This window comes from Scomber scombrus, chromosome 12 (assembly GCF_963691925.1).
Source record: "Scomber scombrus chromosome 12, fScoSco1.1, whole genome shotgun sequence".
Taxonomy (NCBI): domain Eukaryota; kingdom Metazoa; phylum Chordata; class Actinopteri; order Scombriformes; family Scombridae; genus Scomber; species Scomber scombrus.
This window is the reverse complement of record NC_084981.1, coordinates 10443683-10468202: the sequence shown is the minus strand read 5'-3', so window position 1 is coordinate 10468202 and position 24520 is coordinate 10443683. Positions and strand designations below refer to the sequence as shown.

The 24520-nt window shown below is 40.6% G+C and overlaps 1 protein-coding gene across 2 annotated transcripts in view; it reads right to left on the bottom strand.

Moving 5' to 3' along the window:
* Positions 1–24520, bottom strand: part of macrod2 (mono-ADP ribosylhydrolase 2) — a 422519-nt gene that overhangs the window by 77640 nt on the left and 320359 nt on the right. For both annotated transcript variants that reach the window (XM_062430213.1, XM_062430214.1), the window contains exon 8: positions 15595–15668. In XM_062430213.1, coding sequence (XP_062286197.1) covers positions 15595–15668 — 74 coding nt within the window. The remainder of the gene's footprint in view (positions 1–15594; positions 15669–24520) is intronic.

Below are 24520 nucleotides of genomic sequence, written 5' to 3'. Positions count from 1 at the left end.
TCCAGCCCACTTCATGAGCGTATGGTATGCCTGCCTGTCCTGGTGGACTGAATCAGGACATAATGGGTTCATTAAAAATCGCCAAGACTGCCGGCACTGGGAGGAATGATTAGTGAGATAAGCAGGGGATATGAGTTTAATGAAACAAGAGGTGGCTCACGAAGATTAAAAGCCTTTTCCACATCGCTGCCATTTTCCCTCCAATTCAGCAAATCGCTTAATTGAAATTCTTTTAATTTTCTTTTTAATTTTCTCCTCAAAACCCTCCTGGAATTGCAACCCCAAGATGACTGGTGGACTGAGAGATGACTGAGAGAGGGATTTTATTACTCTTAAGTCACTCTGTCTGTCATCTTATTGCCCTATTGTGGCACGACTATGAAACTAGCGGACTGTGAAATGGTTGAAACAGATCCAATGTTTTGGTTGAAATTGAAGACTTTGACACTCATACCAATTACCCAAAACGTACTGTATCTACAAACATCAAGTGACAGTTAAATACTATGAAGCAGCAGAAAATTACAATGAATGTTACTATCTCCTTGCAGTAAAGCCAGACATTACAAAAAAAAAGAAAGATTAAAAAGCCCATCTTCAGTCAAATTAGAGAGAGACATCCTGTGTTAATCTGTAGAGCATTACTAAATTCAAGGGCACAGACTGTTGTATTATGAGTCAGCAACGCTCATAATACAACTATAAAATCCCTACATCAAACATGTCAAAAACCTGTTAAGAGCCAGGTTTCATGGCAGCAGAAGTCGGAAATCGAAGGTTGACTGCTGCCAGTCAAAAATGAGAGTGGGGGCTTTGTAGTGTGATACCCTGTCAAGAGCTATGCAGTCTCTGTGGTTTGTAGCATGAGCCTTCAGAGAGGCTGCACAGAGGATGAGAGACATAAATAAGTCTACTCTGTCAGAAGAAACCACAAAGCTGTCAGATGACGCAGCCCTCTCAGGCCTACAATACAAGGCCCAGCATGCACCCAGGAAAAAGCGATTTGTTTGTATGACTCAAATTGACACTATGCCAGCTTGAACGAATTTAGAATCAAGTCCTATTGCAAATACAGATTGATACTCCATTGAACACTCTGTCAGCAGCACATTTAGACAATGGCACGTCTGAATTCTCAGTGATGATGTGACAGGCTGAATCTGGTTATGGTCCAAACCCTGGCTGGCTGATGAAGGGACAGAGGATGAATGGGGTCTTATCAGGCCGTGTTGAGAGAACTCAAACGGCAAAAAAGCTCAAAGCCCTCAAGAGATCTCTCCCAATCTGTCTGTCAGATGAGGATGAAAAGTGCTCATGCCAAAGCTACACAGTGCTCATACTTTAATGTCATTCAGTTTGCCTTGACAGCGGCAGACACAAAGTGGGTAATTATTTTGCATTGTAGTTTTTTAAACGAGGCTTGTGTAAATTATATACAGAACAGTATCTTATACCAAGAGCCTGGCTCTGAGTGTTAGAGCCAAGCTGACAGCATATTTAATTATTGTTACGCTTTGAACTGCAGCACAGGCTGCATTCACTCTCCTTCCTGACTGTTTCTCTGCCAGAAACCAAACCAAACTAAACTTCATACAGTAGTTCATCATTTTCCATTAAAAAGACATTAGACCAGGGTGCTCATGAGCAACAGCACAGGTGGTGAGAGGTATATTCTCTATATTGACATCAGCAGCATTAACATGCAGCATCGATAACTAGTGGTGTTACTGCATCAGCACACCAGCTTGACAATAGGTTTTTACCTGCTGACTGTGGGTATTACAGACACTTCTAATGAATTAATAATTTCAATTCTCAGTATCAGGATGATATATCCAAGATAACTCATTATCCAATTTGGCTCAGTGGAGTTTATTATTTCAACTGCCTTTGTCTGTCACGATAAACCCACTTTATCTGAAGCTTGTTATTCTCCGCCTGCAGTGTAGTACAATCCTCTCTTCTACCAGGGCAACAATTTACAACAAAACAATAATCACAGAATATATCATTTTCGACCCTACTCCACCAAGAACTCTTCAAAAAAGATGTGAAATGTATAGCTGCTTTTGAACCCCCCCCCCCCCCCCCCCCCCCCCACAAAACTCTTTAGACTGTTGTTTTTCTGCATCATTAACAGTAGATGGACAAATTGTTTTAACATATTCACAAAAATAATGCTGTATAAACAATATGAATATGGCAAAACAATAATTACAAACAAGACAATAATATATATAAAAAGTGTTTATAATAACTCCCCCTCCCCTCTAAGAAAAACAAAACAGTCTTTGTAGTAAATTACAAAATAATCACTGTTAGTGCTACAATTTAGTACTGAGTAATCAGAGGAGAAAAATTAAAAGGAAAGATACACAAAAGCCGGAATGTCAGTGTCTTTATGGTCAAAGAGGGGTTGCCATATTTTGAAAAATGTATCCACACAGTGTGTATTTAATCCTTTCTAATTTACTAAATAAAGAACATCTCTGATCCAAGCTTCATGGGATGGAGGAAAGGATAACTTCCAACAAAGTAACATCAGCCGTCTAGCCAATAAGGCCAAGAAGGCCATAAGGTCTTTTTTAATTTTTGGCAGGACCACTGTGTCTGGTATTACCCCAAAAGACTGCTATTATTGCAACTGGGTCCAAGGGCACCTGAAATATCCTTGGTAGCTTTTCAAAGATATTGGACCAATAGTTATCAAGAGAAGGGCGAGAACAAAACATGTGAATCAGTGATGCAGGAACTTGTTGACACCTATCACAGACAGGTTAATATCAGGATAAATTCGAGAAAGTCTGAGTTTTGTTCAGGGAGTGTGGTGTATGATTTTTACATTGGATTAGATCATGTTTGGCACATATTAATGAAAAATGGACCCAGAGAAGAACATCATCCCACAGATCATTGTTAATTTCTTCGCCTACATCCTGCTCCCATGATGTTGTGACAGTTAACAATGATGAATTCCAAAGAAAAAAATCTCTCATATCCACATGCGATGATACCTTTGATGTAGCGGGTGGTACTGAGAAAGCATCAGTGGAGGGGCTTACAGATCGAAATTCGAAGCTTGTTTCCGAGACAAAGCTACAAACCTGCAGATATCTAAAAGGAAATTATTTTTTGAGATGCTAAATTTTGCTGAATTCTGTTGGAATGATGCAAGATTCCCTTTACATACACATCATTAAATTACTTTATACCAAGATTAGACCGCATGAAAGAACCTTCATCTGCTAGAGAGGGATGGAATGCGGGATTTTTCAATTTAGGAGCCTGTAGTGAGAAGTTAACCAAAGCAACCAGTGAAGACCGCATAAAGGAAGATGCTTCCAACCTCAAACAAACTAAGACATTATGTAAGCTATCTGCACACAACCAATACTGAAGTATGCAGAAATTGGCTGCCCAATAATAGAAGTTAAAATTTGGCAGGGCCATGTCCCCCAACCTCTTGTGTCTCAGTCGGTATACTTTGCAGATACTTGGATTCTTTTTATTCCAAATGAGCCCTAGGATAATCTTCAAGTTTTTTGTAAAAAGGGGATTTTAGGATAAAGATAGGAATGCATTGAAATAGGAAGGAACATTTTGGCAGGATATGCATTAAAGAGGTATTATTGACAGTTCCTATTATATTAAGTATAAGTCAAAAGTTTGGACACCTTCTCTTTAAGTGAATTGGAAGGTGTGTCCAAACTTTTGACTGATACTGTGTGTAAAATTGTACACGCTCAAACAACATTAAAGGCTTTCCCAATGCAATTAATAGGATTCTTTCTAAAAAAGACTTTTTCTTCACATTATGCTTTTCTGATATTTAAAGGGATTCTTTCTTCTTTCTAACGCAACTGAGGAGATTTAATTTCACTTAAATGTGTTATTTTTGTGACATTTCATTTTGGAATATGAGACAGTTGGATAAAAATATGACATTGTGCCATCTTGAATTAATGGTTCTCAGTAACAAGACAATCAGTGTTCAACATGAATTTTCTGGATTTTTACGGGTAAAGTCAAATATCTGGCAGAAAACTCTGCTAAGAAAGTGCTGAAAAATCCCACAGCCAGACAGACGTGAGATAATCAATAGAGTTCCCATCGGAGAGGAAATGTCTGCAGTATAACCTCATTCTTTGAGAAAATCGTGTCTGCTCAGTTTGAGGTTTGCCCTCTTCAGATACGAAAGCAGAATTACTATGCATCAAAGGCAGAAAATCGTACCAGATTTGCCAGAATACTTTGGCTCTGTATCCTTCAGATTAGATTTGATGTCCATCAAAGCTTTTATGAAAAACTCTATCTGTGGTGTTCCCATTACAGAGTGTGAGAGTGCTTTTTATCCCATAACTGTGAACAAATCTAATCCGATGACTTCATGAAGGGGTTCATTTTCATTTTAGCACTCAGGAGAGACTGTTAACAGCCATTAAAAAAATCGGCAAAATCTCATTGATTTGTTTTGCTTGAAGAAACGGGCTTGTACTGGATACCAGATTCAAAAATCATCAAAACACAGAAAAGGTGTATCAAAAGTTGTATCTGTTTTGCAGTGGCTGCAAGACATAGACTCTGATAAGCAGCCTACCAGCATGTTTTCGTACACTTTATTCTATACCACTCGAATCCACTCCACTTTTTGCTTAGCCAAGAGGAAGTCTTAAAAGCAGAAGACAAGTAAAACGTCATAGCAATACTGCTTTAGTTGTGCTGATTGAGCAGGGACAGATTTTGCTATACTGTCAAAGTTCAGCACATAAATAGTAATTCAGTGCTCCAGGCGAGGAGAACACAGAGGAGCGTACTGGAGACCACTCCACAGGACGACAGCTTTTTAACGGCCTCCACTGAATAAAAAATAGGAAACAGAGAGAATACAGAGTGATAGGAAAAGGTTGGGCACATCAACTCCTCTTTCTAATATATTTGGGATAAGGAGGAGGAAACCTTTGTCAGCCCATTAAATGAGAAAGAGGAATTTAGTGAGATCGAAGAACCTTGAGCCCTGCACAGCAGTCTGCCAGTAATGAGAAAGCAGGTGAGTGTACACAATTTATGTGAGCCTGTTTATTGATTTGAAATTGAAATACAGTTTATTACTCCATTAAAATATTTCACACTGTAAAACATAGGCTTAACAATAAATAAAGTACATGGGTTTAGGTCAGTTTAGAAAAAAAATGAGGGGAGCAGCTCTCCACTCTTGAATGCAATACTGACATAGTGAAGCTCAAATTCGGTTAGGTTCACACTGATTAGTGCCCAGAGAGCGAAACCCGGCAATATGGAATCCACCAGTGCAAACAACTGAAATAAACAGCATTACAGAGGAGCAGAGAGGCAATATCAGAGATTGCCCTGAGAGAGTGTAATGGAAAAGGACTTGTTCTGTCACAGCCCCTCATGGTGATAGAATGCCACATGCTCCTTTCTGACAGTGTGATATTGGCTTGGCATGAGCTTGATGAATGTATCAGCCATAAGTCAGACAAACCCCTGCCCTTCCTGCAACAGCACCTTCTAACATGTTTATGCTGAGGTATAGACAGACATTGGGTAGTGTAATAGGAATGGGACCATTGTCTGGAAAAGGTTTATGGAAAGCAGGCAGGCCCAGTTCCAATTCCATCTATTATTTCAAATGGAATGTTATTACTCTTTGAGTAGAGATGCATTGCCACTTGGCAATTAAGCATGAGCATTTGGCTGAGGTGACTTTGCAGCACCCCTTGAGAGAATGGACCATAACTTCCTGGTGCTTGGTTGTGGCAGAAGGTGAAGGGAGAGAAAGAAGGAAAGGCTGGGCGATGAGAGGATGAGGGGCGCCCTTTCCCCGGGCAGGTGATGACCCATTCCCGACCACCTGCCTTCTTGCCAGGGTCAAGCAATTAATGCTGCCCTCCTTTGATTACCTCAGACAGCCTGGGGATACAGCAGGCCAGCAGATAGTGTCTGGCTCCAGGAACATTGCACAAAGCAAAGAGGAGACAGCTCTGATGAAGGTTCAAGTTTGGGTCACATTGTTAACATACACAGCCGTTATAAACATCAGAAAAAGTAAGCTGCTTTGCTTAATTTTGCAGCATTTGCATAGTAATGAGGCATAAACACACTTGGTAGTCTCTAAGCCTGGTCACACCTGCCCACAACTTTACTGTCCTCACCTCCCCTGTACATTTAATATTACAATTCACAGAGATGAAAGTGTATAATATCCTGATCTCCTCAGACAAGATATTCATTCTCAAGACTAAGAGAAAAGTGAGAAGAGGGGCAATGCACAAAAGCATCTAATGTACAAATTCCAACCCTACAGCCTTCACACAGGAAGTGCCTCCTGTTGTGTCCATCATCCTTCTCCACCATGTAGCTGACCTCAGTGCCCAGGCTTATCTCTGAAGCCCTGTTGAGTTACAATGTACCACTCCTACTGTTCTGGCTGTGCCCCACAGAGACAAATGCCCTTGTCAATCAGCACTGCTAAGACCATTTATCAGTAAAGTAAAAGGTAACAGTCAAACAATGACATAATTAAGGGACTTTGCTAGACAGAGGGGTGGCTGTGAGAGATTGTCCTGCTAATATCCTTCCATGATCGAACCTGGTAGTGACACACACACACTGACCCACAGCTTTAAACATCCCTCTTCCTGCAGCTCAAAAGAAAACTCTCATAGAAAAGACAAACTGCATGGGGGATTAGCTCTTCAGAACTCAGCATGACTTGAATGGAACCACAGCTTCAACCTTTAAAACAACTTTGAAGAGCATTTATACCCTTTTATGGTTCACTGGATCAATCGGGCGTCACTGGAAATATAAGCATCTTTCTCTCATCTTGGAGAGCTTTCAGAAATACTGCTGGTTTTTACAAATACTATGGGAAAGGTTAATAGAAAATTATGCAGTTCAATGTAGACTCATGGATGGTATATTTAGTGAACGGCATGATGACAAAGAGCACAATCAACAATATTTGGCCAATTCTGTAACACTGGGCAGTTTTGAATTTCATGCAGGAGTACAACCTATTGACTTGATGTGTGACATGACATATGCTAACATTAGACCCTTTATCAACCCCTCTAGCTGTGGCAGACCTTAATTCTGAATACAACCTTGGGCAAAAAAGTGCCCCGATCAAGTAATTTATGCTTAGAAATAAAACATTGACTTTCAAATGCATCACCGCCTGAAGCCAGGCTTTGAGGCTGATTTGATCCCCCTTTGAGATGGTGAGAGATACGACCCATTCCCCCTAATCACATGCCAGAGACTGTGCAATCACACAGCAACAGCTAAAGTAATCACTGCGGTGGTCCCCAATCCCCCCCAACCCCACCTCCCCCTCGAACCAAGCCTCAACCCCACAACATCAGTAGCACCGTGAAGTCTTGCTCTTACTAATACTCAAAATATTCACACTGTAAGCAAGTTTGTGGACGGGGTGCTAATAATGACCAATAGTGATTAGTGAAAGAGGATATCATTACGAATTTCAGAACAGACAGGTCAAACCCTTTTTGGCTGTTCAGATACAGTATTGCCTTTTGTTATGTTACAGTATATTGGTCTTCGTGTAGTCCATACAGTGCACACTACATTAGTAATACTCAGCTTTATATTTGAAACATGTCTTGTTCGTAATCGTTTAGATAAATGGTTTAAAGAACTGGAAAACCAAGACTGTATCCAACCTCTCATCCATTTCGCAGATGATGATCCAACCAGAGCTTTCTTTGTGCATGAAGAGACAAGAAAGCATTGACATGTAATGACTGATGCAGCAAACTTTTTATCTAACAAGCTTGCTTACAACTGCTATGTCAGATATGTTTTCCTGGTCACTAAGCTGTAAATTTCATGGAATTTCTGGTAATCTGTTGCTCATGGTGTGAATGAAAAGGTAAGTTGTTGCCCTGCTAAATGCCAAAACATGTCAGATACTCCCACCTTCCAGAATGCATCAACCAAGATGAAATGCAGCTTCCCTGTATGCTGAGATTTGCAGCCTATTGTTAAGTTTGCCTATCAAAGACAATACAAATAGCACATAATCAGTTCTTGTTGTTAATGTCAGTATTTTATTTATAGTTCTTAAATTTTAAGGTAACATTTGTTCCTTAAGATTGTGGAGAGCTAACAATACATTTGATAAAGAATTCAATGCAGAATTCAATAAGCAGCTCATTACAGTGCTGATGCTTACCAAGGTTATTTGTGTGTCCCAGACTTTATGGCTCAGCACAAGTGAGTGAGTGTAGTGGAGTGGTCATAATGTTTTTCATTCACTATCTGTTCCTGCAGGCCATAGATAGACTACATAATTAATGGCTGTGTTAAGCATTCTTGTGACAACACAGCAGAGGTTTTTTTTGTGTGTTGTCTGAGGTGGTCTTAAAATGAGCTTCCTGGGTCACTTACTGTATTTACAGATCATACACTAAATAGTTTGAACACACACAACACCCACCTCCACGGTAAAGGTCTCCACGCTTCATCATGGGGTACTGCAGTGTAAAATTGTGTTCAAATAGAGTGAATGAGCAGGTTGGAGTTTGATGAGTCTCCCGTCCTCTTCTGAACCAATAGCTCGACCCGCTCTTGCTTTATCACGGTGTGCCAGCCTACCGCTATCTGTGCTACACTAAATCAATTAGCATGTCATTAAGATAGCTTGTTCCAGCACAGTAAGCATGGAGGTGGGACTACAGTATCTGTACGAATAGAGAGAGCTGAACTCAGAGGGCATCATATCTCAGTGTCCATGTGTCAGTGTGCGGTGGGCTGTATCTATTGGTGAGCTCAGTGCATGTGTACAACTAAACATCAAGGTCTTTCTCACCAAGGTAAAAGTGTTTTACATAGTCCTCAACAAGTACCAGTGAGCTGTATAACCATTCAGACAAATTATTCAGACCTCTAGTACTGTATCTCATAAGGTAGTATTTTTGTTGGTTCTGTAATCATCAATAACAGCCACAGCAGTTACATTTACAATATTATGTGTTGTTATCACAAACAACTTTTCAATTATTTGAAAAATCACTTTCCTGAGAGAGAGATAGAGAGAGAGAGAGAGAGAGAGAGAGAGAGAGAGAGAGAGAGAGAGAGAGAGAGAGAGAGAGAGACGAGAGAGAGAGAGAGAGAGAGAGAGAGAGAGAGAGAGAGAGAGAGAGAGAGATGTAATCAATCGAACAAGTAACATTTCATGTATTCAATTATTTATTGTTCTCACTCTGAATGGGTACCGAGCATGAACAGAAGAATCAATTCATTCTTCTCAGAAATGAAAATTCAAAGTCACCTTTCATCACATAATAATGTGATCATTCTGCAATTACCAGGAGTAAAGCAACACCTTGGTCTTTGGACAAGATAGAGATATGATAGGCTTAATCCCTATTCGTGCAGAGAGGATTTCTCTCTGAAGGCAAGAGCTCAATCAAACTGTTTAGATAAACATTAAAAATACTGTAGCATTTGCTGCTTATGATAAACTTTTCTTTATCTTGACAGCACAAGCGCTTAATCTAACTTCTTTGGCTCTGTAGATAATTTAAATTGCGGAAAGTTAAACATTTAAGAAAGAACTTTCACCAGTGCCAATTCAGAAATTGGATCCATATCATCTTAAATCTATTTAAACACTGAAACTAGCAGTATTTAACTATACCAACCTGAGGTCAGGGGAATCAAAGAGCACACATCATATTATCCAGAGTGAGGCAGATAATAAAATCCTCAGATCATAAAAGCCATAAAATCCCCATTCTACTGCCTTGGGCCAAATGGCTGCCACTAATGTATTAGACTACATGACATGCATTAGCATTGGTGCCAGAAAACTAATTCTCTGACAGAGACAACTAATAAGGCATTCACACACTCTCTCTAAAGCATTTCTGTAGCCAACTCTGCAGGTGTCTGACAGAGTACTTGGAGAGAGAATAGTTCTCTCAGGTCAAACTGTACATCTCCATCCACACGAGACAGTACAGTATGTGGATGCAGAGTCGAGTGTTTAGTCATGCTCTCAGCTCCTGATCAGGCCATATCTCCCTTATGCTCTCAGTCACAGCAGACGATTCAAAGGGGCTAGACACTGACTTCAAAAGACCAGGGCTGGCTTTGAACACCATGCCAGTTGCACAAACCATCAGCGGCACATCAGCGTCCTTGAGGCATGCACGAAGCAAATTTGTGCCTCTCTCGGCTGCAGATGCAACACTTGGCAAAGTCTTTTCATTGGATACTAGACAATGAAAACAAGACGAAGGAGGCAATGCAGCAACAGAGAGCTGGAGTTCGGCTTCACTTAGTGTTAACCTCTGTTCCAGCAACCTTCAGCTCTCAAAGTATTTTCCCAAAGAGGTTTTCTTTGATTGCTCTGAACGAAGATGTGTTGCTGGGGTTCTCTGCCCATATTTTAACTAAACAGAGATCTATTGGATAGTGGAATTTAACCCCCTGGTCATTTTATTGAAGTTAGAGCAAAAAATAAAAACACTACTGCCAATAAAGTACATCAGGGAAAGAAAGGAACCTCTTTTCATCCATGCATTTAATACCAGTTACAATTCATATATGAATGTATATAAAGTAAAGGGATTTCTCGATTTGTAAATCATGAGAGGTGAAATCAGCAAGTATTTTAATTATAGATAATCATTATTAAATCATTTTTAAACAACAAACCTAAACATTCCTACTTGTCAAATGTGAATATTTTATGTTTTTTGTTGTTTGAATTCCGATAACATGCACCAGATATTATGGTTTCTACAGATTTAAGTCTTTTGTTACCAGGCTTGATCCCTTAGCCCTCAGTACCAGTTTGAGTCCCTGACTTCTATAATAAAAAAGGTTTATCCTTCAGTGCTGATGAAAAAGCCTGAAATTGATCTGTAATCCAGAGACTCAATATACATTTTTGGGCCCACTCGGATTTCCGTGGTCGCTTATCATTAATGCCCAGCACATGTCAAAGCACACAGCTGAAAAAAGCATTTAAACGATTTTGTCTAACTGTGTAAGAGCATCTGACCAGAACTGCTGTATATAAGGACATGCTGGAACATAAGTGGGCTGTTCGCATACATCTTTCGAGTCTGCTGAATATATTGTAGCTCCCAACTTCAATCAGTTGCTATCAAAACCTCATGAGAAATACTGCTGAATACTAACAATATATCACTTTTCCTTTGGTTAAAATGATACCACTTAACATACCTCTAACATATCACCTTGACATGCATTATCATGTTTAAACCTTTTAGAAAGACATATGTATGAAAGAAATATTCTAAATGCAAATACTCTCTCTGGATGAGGCTAATGGAACAGAGGCTAACTCGAAAAAAATGTTGGGACCGACTCACTCTATTCTCTTTGTGTTCTCTGAGGCAATTTATAACCATTTTAATGGCTGTGTATCATAGGTGATAAAGCATGCAGAGGAAGCATATATGTGGTTTGCTATGCTTAGCATGGCAGAGGTACAGCTGGTCACAATACACAAAAATGTAATTCACATTTTCTGAAGGTGAAGTGAACAATATACCCATGATAACAGAAACCATCCATCTTATTCAGCTGAATGACAATGAATGCCTCAATGTTGTCACATTATAGCTCCATCTGCCAAGACCCAGACAGCCTCTTTAACTGATATCCATTGACACAGAAAACACATTCACACAAAACATACTGTACACCATACTGTATTTATTCATAATACCCACTTGACATTTGTCACAAATCACTGTTAAGTCTCCAGCACTGGCTTGAGATGGAATTTATTATCAGGAGTCTTAAATGACAAATGCAGCTAAGGTAAACAGATCATTCACAGAACAGGAAAAGGGGTGTAAACACCTGTTTTGGGAGCATCATTGGCACAGTGGAGTGCTTAATACTGAAGCCCAAACCAGAGTGATGGTGAAAGGTGAAATCTCTACACATCAATTTTGTCCTGAGCAGCACAGCGCAGCAGAGCTTATTACAGACTCCCAATCTGTCTCAAGTGTTCAGACTGTGTCAGTGATGCCGGCTGCTGGGCCCTCGAAACGCTTCATTAAAAAGCTTGGCCATCCAGAGCACATCCGTGGCAGCCAAATAAGGTGCCAGACCACATTTTTCATCTACAGATTAAACCTATGTAAGCCTGAATTAAATCAAATTAGATCTGAAAATGAGAAATAAACCAAAGCCAGACGAGTGGAGGGCCGAGTGTGCACTGAGCAGGGGGAAAACTGCTCCGATACCATATGGAGAACGGGTTGTGTTGGGTTGACACTGCCTCTGTTTCTGCAAACCCTTATGCATTTTTGAAGAGATTACAGCCTTCTGGTCTGTTGTTTATGAATACACACATATTGTATTTCATTTATTTATGTGGAGGATACAGGGAAGCAGAGGCTGACCTCCCTTACGCTTTCATCTATTGTGATCTGAAGAATCATTCCTGCACTCAAGTCTCTGTAGATTAAAGGATCTGCTCTCCCTGGCCACAGTGAGGTTGTTTATTCTTCCACAATAGAAGTCTATGTGCTTTTAACAGTGAATTTCATGCTGACATTGGTGCCCTTTGTGTGCTGGTGAGTGCATCAGGGCTACAGTGTGCTGGCCCTGAAGATAAACTCACTGCTAATCAATCACGTAGTGTCCTCTTTTTAAAATTCTATCCTCTCTCCCTGTCTTACACATACACATTCACACTGTACTGTATGCACACAAAGTCCTCAGCTATTTGATGTGAGTGTCCTCAGACCTTAGACACTCTTCTCTGCACTTTTCAATCAGTGGACAATTATAGTCCGACTGCTGTGTGTGTGTGTGTGACTACAACCTGCCAGAGCCACACATAACTCAGCAACACAGAAGAAGCAAACACATACAACACTATCATGTTAAGAGTTTCTGTGTCCATGGAGGAGGTTGCCTTGGGGGGCTGTAGCCTGCACTCTGCCACCCCAGTGTGTTAGATCCTCCGCCAGGCTATTGTGCTGAAATTCAGCCACAATAGCACTGTATCTTCCCAAAAGCAGAGCCCTTATCATGGCCCTGAAATGACTCGTCTCTACGGACGCCCACAACACTGGCTCCTCGGGCACAAGTGCACAAAGCTGGAGGCGAATGAGTGGAGCAATCTAGTCCTATTGTTCCATGCATGATAAACCAGGCTTCAGCCCTCTCATTCTCACTCTGTCTTTGGAGTCTGCAAAACTGTGTGCAATATGTCATATGAAGTACTGTAGCAATGCTGAACTTATGCGAGGCTTTTTATGGTAAAGCAACCAATATCTCCTCACTTTGAAATTGCCTGTGTAGCGAGGTTGAGAAAATGAAAAAAAAAACAACAGTGTGTCCAAACACCTACAGTACAACCTTTTATTCTGAATGTCTTTATGGACTGCAAACTCTAAGACCAGAGGAGCGATTCTCTGCTCATAATTTAACACAGAGTCTAAAATACTAACACAGCCAACAGGAAGGGCATGGTGCAGCTCCATTCTTTATGAAATGCTATTAGACATTTATTTGTATTCTGCTTGAATTCTTCATTTCTGTCTGGCAAAAACTAAAATGACATGACTCATAAAATAATATGCATCCTTTTTTATCCGTTTTGGGATGCACCCCAAGTAACTAAGCACTAATTGGAGGGAAGACCTCCTGCATCAGAGCATGTTGTTTTGTGGTTTGATTGGAAGACTCTCCAATGTAAGGGAAATACTGCTGTGCTTCTGGGTAAAATGTATCACTTTATTCTCTCTGATCTTGCTAAAAGCTTACTCACTCTAGGTTTAGTTAGAGTTTAGGATGCTTGTGCTTGCGGAGCTTTGCCAAATAGCATTTAGGGAAGCCTTCGCAGAAGTGTACTCCTCTTCCTGAATTGTAATCTTTTCTACTTGATCTATCTACACTAGAGAGAGCTATCAGCCAGTTCATCACAAAATTGTCTTTTTATGTGCGACGGTGCAGCCTCCGTACAGGTAGCAGGTAGCAATCCTAGATGTGGCATAACAACAACCACAAAAGTCAGCTTTGCACATTAGCTTCTTATTTACAGTCAGCAATAAGCTACATAAAACCTTCTTTATGCCAGAGTGTTGATGGATTCCCCAAGAACATGTTACAGCAATCACCAGGCAGAGAATGAATGCCACAAACATAACACATCAGCTGCAAAGTAATCCAGCAGCTCGGTATCATTTGGATGCCTGTTCACAACATCCATAACACCAGCTGAGGGATGTTGTGGCACATCAAGCTGTGAGCTTTATAAAACACCTCAATCCACGGTGACAGATATAAACAGTGCCACAGTAAACAGAGATGACCCCTGGAGGTTACCATCAGTCACTGACTCAGAAACTGATAAATGTCCTGTATAGCCTGAAACAGCCTCTTGACAACTGGACAAAATTTGATCATGTTAATGAGAATATATCAGTGTGATGAATATCTATTCTAATGCCTGTCATGCATGATAATGCTGCTAAGTAGTACCTAATTCATAATTACATGTATTGAAGACAGTTGGTATTGGCTTTCATTTGGTTTATCAAAACAAGTTTGCATGGAGTTTGACCTGGGTAATTAGTCCTGACATATTGTAAGACAGTCAAATAAAGGTATTGATACAGTAAAACACAGTATCATAACAGTATCTAGTAGTAAATAATAAAATCTTAACAGCCTCAGAGTAGTACTTGATAATCAGTTCAAGGCCTTATAGAAATAAGTGTAAAGTAGCAGCTTTCTAAAGAAGCACACCGCTGTTTGTTTCCCTCAGTGCCTAATAACGCAGTGGTAACATTGGCTTCTCTGTGGTAAGGACCCTTACAACAGCATGCAGCTCAATCTTCAGTAAAAGTGGCTTTGAAATTAAAATGTCCACATCTATTTCAGTTTCCCACGGGGGAAGATGGATGTACAGAATTATGCCTTTTTGTGATGGTCATTCCAAATAATTACTATTTTGCTACTCACCTAATAACTGAAATAGAAGATGATCGTTTGTTTGTCAGATTATGCAGTTCCCCATGCTTTTCATTTAAGATGACTGTGTTTATATATGTTTTCCACCAAATAAATTGTAGTGGTAAGACAGATCAGTAAGCATGAATGACTGGGCATTTTACAGACTATTTGAGCCTTCACTCTAAGGCATAATTATAATTGATCTAATCCAAAAAACAATTTCAGATTATTTCATCTGATGTGTTTATTTTCTTCTAGGTTTAATAGCTCTCCTCAGTATAGACCAATTAAATAGTCAACAGACCATTTAAGGCCTGATTAGTCTCAGACTGCCTTTTAATTTGATATGCATGCAGACCAAAAACTAAACGGTTGATCAAGTGATGCAGGTGGATGAGATGTCTGTCTGATGTGGAGATGCATGAGAATTAGTGTTCTGTGTTTCTGCAGTGCTCCAATCATCTCCACTCACAAATCAACAAAAGCAAAAACAAAAAAGCATAAAAAAAGAAAAAAAAGATAGCGCCTCCACGAATGGATAAGTGGTTTAAAATTGACAGCTATTTGTTGAACATGCATTACCCAGGCACGTCCTACCTTATCAGGATTCTCTTCGATCCAGTTCTTTACTGTGTTCAGAGCGATGTCAGCTGCAGGCTCATTGGGAAAACCTAGGGGGAAAAAAAACAAACAGTGTCAATACCAGTTGTATCCAACATGCAGATGCAAGAGGGAGACACAACCCAAAAGGTGAATAGACAGACAAACCGATATCGCCACAGATAAATGTATTTCTCCTAAATCAATGGAAAGCACTACAAACTGCTTGTCTTTTGGTAGATGAGACCAGAAAACGCATACACATACAAACATATTTGCAGGGTTACAAAGTGTAGATAATAGCTTCATACACATTACAAGACATTTCAGATATAGTGTAAAATATAGGTCTTCACACTCTCACTTATTATCACCTTAGGTGTAAAAGATGAATGCTGTTTTACATTAATGGAGAAAATTACACTTAGACGTGTGACCATTCATACTGCCCTATTTTATCGGGTGAACATGATGTAAAGCTTACAGTGTTGCTAAGAAGCAGTATGGTTAAGTACCGTATTAATCACAACAGTAGTGCCAACTCAGAAACCTTAACACTGCATTAAGAGAATGTATCGGTCGATTGCAAACACACAGATCACGATTAGATTAATTTTTAATAAGGACGACTAAGTGAAGACTCTGTTGGATGTGAGATCATTTGCTACCACTGGAGAGAACTTCCCAAGAACCAACACTTAGAGTGAGCTATTGACTATAAAAGCCCTTGAGCGAGCCTTGCTACAACTTGAGAGTATATATGCCATTACCAAAAGTGCTTACAATCTGCTACTCTGTTGCACAGTTGTGTTTTGGTTGTCTTCATTTCAAAGTAATTATCATTGGCTGTGGTATTCTGTGTCTTTCACAAAACTTGACTGAAACATTTTACTCACAAGGCTTTGCATGAATCCCAGAGGTAGGTTGATGTTTCTTTGCAGATACAACCTTAATTCTGTATACCATATGCAAAGTTTAGACAAGCAGCTAAAAAACACATATGGTCCCCTTTTTTCCACTACTGAGTGATCCACTCCAGGAATGAAATCTAGACCTCCTTCCATAATGTAACCCCTGACTTGCATAAGGGACCACAAGCAGTCACTATCTTCCTGTAACCACAGGGGTCAAGACCTCAATTTCAACCCACATCAACTGATACAAGGGCCATGCCACAATTGTAACCTGTTGGTTATTGCACGGGTCACATTCTCAAATATTTTCCTTTTCCTGGGTCAATGCCACAACTATAACATTCTCTGACCTAAGAAACAGGCTTACAAGTACTGCAACGACCTTTCCCCCTTAAGGCGGATGTAAAGAAAAAATGAAAAGCCAGAGAGATCTAACCTTACATTTCCTGAATTCTTTCATCTCGCACTCAGACTGCTTGCTGTCAAAGCCTCTAAATAACTATTCTGTAAATGCTCTAAATCAACTGCCTTGACAGTCAAGATATACTGTATACTTCATTTCCACAACTCTCACCCATCTGACTACTGTTGATGTCTCTCTCTTTCTGTTTTTCTTCCACTCCCCCTCCTCAGCCTGAAAGAAGTGGCTGAGTTACAATGAGGAGTAGAGATGGGCTGAAGTACTGCTGAGCCCTAGCTGAGCTCCTCTATGAGCCCTGGGTGGAGCAGGATGTGAGCTGCATACAAGCTAGCAGTGACAGCCAGCCTACACTATGGCTGTGTTAAGCAGTGTCTGTAGACAGTGCGTGGCCCGTTCAGAGCTCCTGCCCTTCAAAAGATGCCCCAAGAGATGTGTGCTCAGAACCTAATCCAGCATGCCAAATCAGTTTGCAGGTCACCTGACTCCTCTTGTCTCCCAAACACACTTAACCTTTCCAGCGATATCACTTTGTCTGGTGATGCTTCCACTTTGAAATACTTTTCCACACATATGCAGGTGTACTGACACTCCAACTCACACGTCAAGTAACATAGGCAAGCAGATGTTGTGGTGTGCGGAAGACGAGAAAGCTGAGAAAAATAGATCCACGGAGATAGGACCAGCTGTTTAGGAAGAGCACACACAACGGGTGAGGTGTCATCGAAGTAGGCAAACAAGTGAAATAAATGAGAAAATGATTATTTAAGGAGTAAAGGCCTGCGTTTGTGCTGTCTTGATGCCAGCTTAAAAGAGATACAAGTGAGGCTTTAGATACATTAGGTTAGAGATGAAAAGGAGAGAGAGGTGAAAAGAGGTGAGCCACAGAACTAGTGAAAAAGATAGCAGGAGGGTAGAGGGATAGATGTAAACATCCGGGGGGAAATGAGATGACAAAAAGACTGTGTTAGAGAGTTACATGGAAAGCTGAAAAAAGAGGTCAGTGCAGCTGGGGACAGCACGCCAGAAGAACTCTGCTCGGCAGCAACATCAACAGCTCAAGGTCAACAGCTGCAGTTCAAGTGCATCTGCAACTCTCTCATCATTTGTCTCCTTCAAAATATCCCCTACCTTTATCTCTCCTCACCTCTCCTCACTTGGCCTTTCTGTCTCTATAAGCCTGGCCAAGTGTGTTTAAAATGATACAATAAAATACCCTCAATCATCGCTTCTCATCACCTAACTTAGAGGAGTCACAGCACTGTTGGTAGTACAGTTGACATAATCCACTTACAGGCGTTTTAAAAAACGATTTTTTGAAAAAGATTGATTGAGCTGACTCTTTTTATATGCTCAAGTACACACACAATAAAAAAGTTCAGTGCTTTACTTCTACATCTTCTACCCCTCAACACCTCCCTCTCATTCTCTTTTGCTCCATTTGCTGTGTGGAGGGCTCAGTGAAAGCTAATCTGTCAGGAGGTGGAGAGCTAGTGTCAGGCACAGTGATGGTGGGCCCTCCAGGGTCCCTGCATTGCTTGGCTCGGCTCTGTCCTATGCAGGGAATATGGCCGGCTCAGGGAGATTTGTCTTAGTGAGGCACACTGATGGGATATGTGCAGCGCACCGCCGCTGATGAGGACTCAGGTGGTGCAGTGTTATTTCTGCTGAAGGCTCCTCTACTTCATCACCAAGCAGAGCACAGCATCCAGAAAGAGGGGAGGAGGTGGGTGGGGGAGAGGGGCTATGGCACATGCCATGTGAGCAAAAGGGTTACGGTGGCAAAATGCGCTTACGTAACGTTTGCATAGTACATCCAGTGATGAGGACTGCAATAGTAGTTATGGGTTCAGTGACCACAATGAATTTGGACCATAACCACAAAGTATAAAGTTAGATAATCACAATCTGACATGAGAAGACCGCGAGGCAAGTCTACCCAATCATTTCACACCTCTGACTAATTTTAGGCAACAATTAAATGCGGGATCAAATTATATTAGAAAGAAGAGTTGGTTTAATTTCCTTTTAAATGAAAGGTACGTTTTCATCCATGTCTCCATGTCAGCCTAGTGAGTTATGCCAAGGGGAATATTCATCTTAAAACAGAATTCACATATTTTATTCCTATGATCTCGGGCATGTAGGACCTTTGTTAATATGAAGAAAAAGAGAGCCCACTCTAATCTCTGATGCAACCAAGAGACAGAGTCTCTGGCCCCTCTCTTAGGCATATGTAAAACACCTTTATAAACACTTGCACAAGACCCTGGATGACTTTTAAGAAATATAGCTTTATGGGTTTTCTTTATTTTATATATATATATATATGTGTATGATATGTATATAAAGCTAGAAAGCCAGAGTAAAAGCCACTGCTTTGGATGTTAGAGCTCAAAAATGCATGTAGTTTATTCAGTTCATAATGAAAAAGCTTTCAGTTTACATCACAGACAATCCTATCTTGAACTGTGACACTTGGAAAAGAAGTTCATTTTCTGAAATATCCACTGAACAAGAACGTAGGAAAAATAATATAAATGTGCACTTTGCCTTAGGGGGAAACTTTTTCTTTAAGAACAAGCAAGCTCGTTGCTCTCTCTTCTGGCAGCATGGCAACTCTTTCATATTCTAAATTCACTGAGTTAACTTTCACAACAAACTTGTTTAGCTAAGGTGTTTTTCTCCAGTGATAAGGAGTGAGAAGTAGCTGATAAAGTGAGGGGAGGTAAATCAACAAGTTGAAAACATGTCTGTGGTATGATACATTCCCATTCTTTGTTTGCAAATATATTTGCTATATTCACATACTGCACACCACACCAGATTTGTTTTTCCTGAGTGGGCTTATACTGCTATTTTAGTTTATAATAACTAGTATTTTTTTCTTTCTTTGGAGAACTTACTGATTTTTGTAAGAGTATGTTGTTTTGGTTTTGATAAACATAAGCTGGCTGAATTCTACAAAAACACAAAGTACATCTTTTCTCCCCTTGAGGCTGGGATTGTATTATTAGTCTCAGATCCATCTCTTCAATTGTAGTTGGTCAAGTTCATGTCTCAGCACTTGTCATTCATTTTGATGAGCTGTCTACCTTGAAGCAGCATATAGCCTAAGGCCTACGGTATCCGTAAATTCACCAAAGGTATTAAAAAGGCAAACAGTAAACATGGGAAATCTACAATAGAAAAAAAAGATCAACAAAAAATCCCACAAAATGCTGATTTTATCTGCTTTTGAAAGTTCTTTACAAAACATTTAGACACACTGCTTGCTAAATACATACTGCTTTTTACATCTTTTAAAAATATATAAAAAATGTGGCATATTTAACTTTTTAATATCTGTGACATTTTGACTGTTGTCTCTGAGGACCCTTGTTATAACACACAAGCACATCATTATTGTACTTTATAATACAAAGTAGATTAGTTGATTGTGGCGTGGGCAGCAAGGGGAAATCATTAAGCGCAGCACAGTTGAGGGCTGCTCTAGTTGAGGGCAGCAGTGCTGTGTATTCATCTGGAAAGGGAGGAGGGGAAGGGCTGTCACCCCATCAGGGCCCAGAGGAGAGGTGAGGTGACCCGGGGTGGAGGACAGAGTAGCGCCCCAGGACTCTAGACGCCAAAGCGTGGGTGTCAAATGGCCCGGAGCTCCTCTCTATACTAACACTGGGACATAGCAGGGCTGTGACCATGACCGACTTTGCAGCCCACAGAAGGAGACAGAGACAAAGAGGGATGGGAGGGTGCTATGTGAGGAAGACAGGCAGAAAAAGAGGTAGGAAGAAAGAGAGCAGCCTCTGTGGCACAACAGATGATGACCTTCCTTGGAAACATTCAATATAGGTGATGCCATGCTTTGTCCTACATGCTAAAATTAACACCTGGTATTTCACTTGTTAAAAAAACATTCTGAACACTGATATGGAAAGGTTTAACGCTCAACCAAGTTTTTCAAAGTCCTAAATATATTGTCCTGTGGGTGGGAAGTATTTTTACATTTGGCTTATCATCCATGAAAATGGTAGAGCAAGGCTAGTGTTGAGTACAATGCACACTGTGTGACTCAGTAAATGGGCTACGAAGCTCCTGTTCCCTCTGAGCACACTCTCTGCTACCCACTGATACCGCATGTTGCTCCTGTGTACCTTGAAATTCCCAACCCAGCTGGGCTAAGCTCCCTGTAGTAAACCCTGGGTTTTAAGAGAAGGGGGGACTTGCCCGGGCCATCGCTGGCAAGCTAGCAGCAAGCCATCACTTTCGAAAGATAACCTACCATGAATGTCTCCAACCTTCCTAATCCTAGACAGGGATGAGGAGAGCCAGAGCATGATGCCGGCTGGAGGAAAAAAATCTTAGCTGCTTGACACCTTTGATCTGGACAGTACAGTAGAATGGCAGCGTGGACATACCAGTAGAGCTTGGGTGGATTACATCCGCATATCTTCCATAGCCACCAGTCAGTGCTGAAACTACTCTGTCAACAATCCTCAGATCCGTCACAGAGACAGATGAGCCAAAGGTGGAGGGTGAGCAGTAAACAGGGAGATATTTGTCCTAAGACGAGCAGCGGTACAGCTGTGTTGAGGGCCTCTGATTGTTTTGATAGGGTTATAAATGCATGTGTGCCATGGCATCTGTCAGGTAAATAGTAGACTTAATGTTCATGTCCTTGCTTTTGCATCGTGCCAGTGAGTCCTCTGCTTAGTACTAAGATTGATCTTAGCAGACGCCCCTAAACTGTACAGCTCATTACAAGGCTGTTGGAAAGTGCTCTTTCAGCACCAACTGATGTGATCTCCACAAGGCTAAATTATCCACAATGCATCTTGAAATGGGATTTTTATGTATGTGGCTTTGCTTGAGCAAGTATCCCTGACTGTGTGTGTGAGCATGTTCATGTGTCAATGTGTAAGAAAGAAGAAGAAAAAAAAGGACTACAAGAGACAAAAGGATGTATGAGAGGAAAGACGAAAGAGGAAAGGATAAAAAAAATTAAATAAAAAAAGAGCAAATGACCTCCCTAAATCTAGGTAGTTGGACTTTTGGCACTGATCTTGTGAGACATTGAGAGGTGTCTCTTCCTTGGAAGGAATAATCCATTTAAACTCGGGTCACATGGCTGTGATTGATGTGCAAACAGGAGCAGCACTTAATAACCTCTATCATGCTGGGTGACCCTGTGGCCCACGGTGGGCACCAGTTTGTTTATGGGTGGTACCTCCGACACACTATCCGTGCAGAAATTCTGTTGTGGCTAATGGGCCGGACTGAGGGATTGGACTGTCAGCGCACTGTGAGCCCTCATTTTTCTTTCCAAGCGTCGAAGGTACCCCCTGCGCACCCCTGCTACACCCAACCTCCCTGTTCTGCCATCATCTGTCAATGGTGACTGAGTCTCCTGGAATATGGAGGCGTGAGAGAGAGTGTCAATTAGCATTAACTTCCCTGACAAATCTGTTTTTCTCACTACAAAGGCCTCTGATAACTTGTTCCTGATTCCTCTTTGTCACAATGTTGGGAGCACAGGATTTGTTTTCCTACTACAATTCCAGTGTAGAAATGGGTCAAGCACGTGTGCATTAGTATAGTACCTGGTTGCACAGCCATGAAAACATATATATATAAAACTATGGCTATATCTATGTATTCTACAGAGACAGAGGCAGATAGAGAGACACACACAGAAAGACAGAGGGCGAAAGAGAGAGATCGGAAAGATGTGCCTTTCAAACTTAAAAGCTTTTGTTTACATTGCTGAAATGGGCGTTGACCTTAAAGGTTATCTTAAATGTACAAAAAATGTCAAAAGGCCTGACAAGAGAGCAGGGCCGCTTTCAGAATATGGCGGTTCTCAGGGGGCACAGGGAGGAGCGATAGAGAATAACATCACAGCACCGTTCTATACTGTACATCCTTTGAAAATCCCTCCTCTATTTGCCCTCTGCTATGTGAAGATCTTCAGTCTTAATCAGCTGTATTGTTCTGTGGAGATGCAGTTATGGGAAGCGCTAAGCTGTTTATTTATTGAACAGGGTTTAATTCCTCCCCTCTGCTGCATGCTTGGCTCTGCACAGCCTATCCCTTTGATGTAAAGGGCTGCTGGTGGAGTGGTATGATGGGCTCCCACTGGCAATGCAGCATACAGCACCACAGTGAACAGCAGTAAGCAGTGCCCTCGTCAGCAGCGTGCAGTACAGTGACCCCCATCCTTCATGCATGCATTTGGGCTGCCTTTGTTAAGTATCTTTACAACTGGGCTATTTTACTCCACAATGTCAGATAACCGTTTTGAAAATGGACCATTATGTAAAATTTATAAATTTAATTCTTTAATTATAGCCTGCAAAAGTGTTATCACTGTCATACTCAAATGTATTTTTATGTTTTAAAATAGACTTTACTGGTATTTCGTGCTGTGCGTCATTTGAGTTAATTTACTGAAGATTTGGAACAGTCTTTAAGGCATTAATGAGTCAGACACTAACGAGTCAGGCACTACACACATCGGACACCAATGAGTTTACTGAGAAATTGTAGGTGTTTTATTTTATTTTAATTATGAGCACTAACAATTGCTCATAATTACTTTAGATCTCCATCAAACTTTTGTGCTGGGAAAATTAGAGAAAATGCATGTTTAGATTATTACAGTACTTTTGCTGCAGGAATTTCCTATGCAAGACTCGAACATACAGAAAAGAGTAAGAGAGAGATACAGCTTATCATTAGCACTTCAGTAATCGCCATCTTAAGATGTGTGCATAGACAGGTGGCAGTAAACAAGATGCTATTGCAGAGAGAGATGATGAGAGGAGATGATGAGGAGTTGTGTGCAGTAAACTGTGTGAATCACAGAAGTGACGGGTGGAAAATGTTCAATATCCCAAGAGGGACGTTTTCTATCTAGCAAAGAGTCCATAATTATAAACAACTGATTTATAAGTGCAAAGTCTCTCTTGAGTGCACACACTGGGCTTCACTAATAAATGTATGAAATGCTGTATGTGGAGATGCTTTGTCACCCGGACTCTCTGGTACGTTTTCAAATGCTGCTGAAAAAAAGGATTTACATTTAGATATTGTTATTAACAATTATTATGTAACTTTCCTTTTTGTGGGAAGAAGGTTACATGACAGCATTTTAACAGCATTTTAAAACTGGAATCTGTCAGAGATTGTTGCAATAACCCAATAACAATAATTAGTACAAGTTAAGGCTGGGGGGGCAGTACGATCTTGATTAATATCCACTCTTGCTCCACTTGTTAATAAACCTGACTTTGTGTCAGGTGTCTTAGATTCAGGTTTCAAACGTTAGAATTCGAAGAGTATCTTTTCCTTCAGGGACATCTTTGACCGTTAACCAGACAGAAAAATGATGTATCCAGAAATTACCTCTTTCGTTATTTCAGCTAAGAGATTACAATAAGCAGAACATGTTCATATAATGTACATCAGAGAAAAATGTTTAATGTCCTCATATTCTGTGCAAGAAATTTTTTTTTCTGTCGATTTCCTGTAAGGCTCCCAAGATCTCTGGCTGGAATACGATAATAATGGAGCTGGACCTCCTGACTTTTCTAGT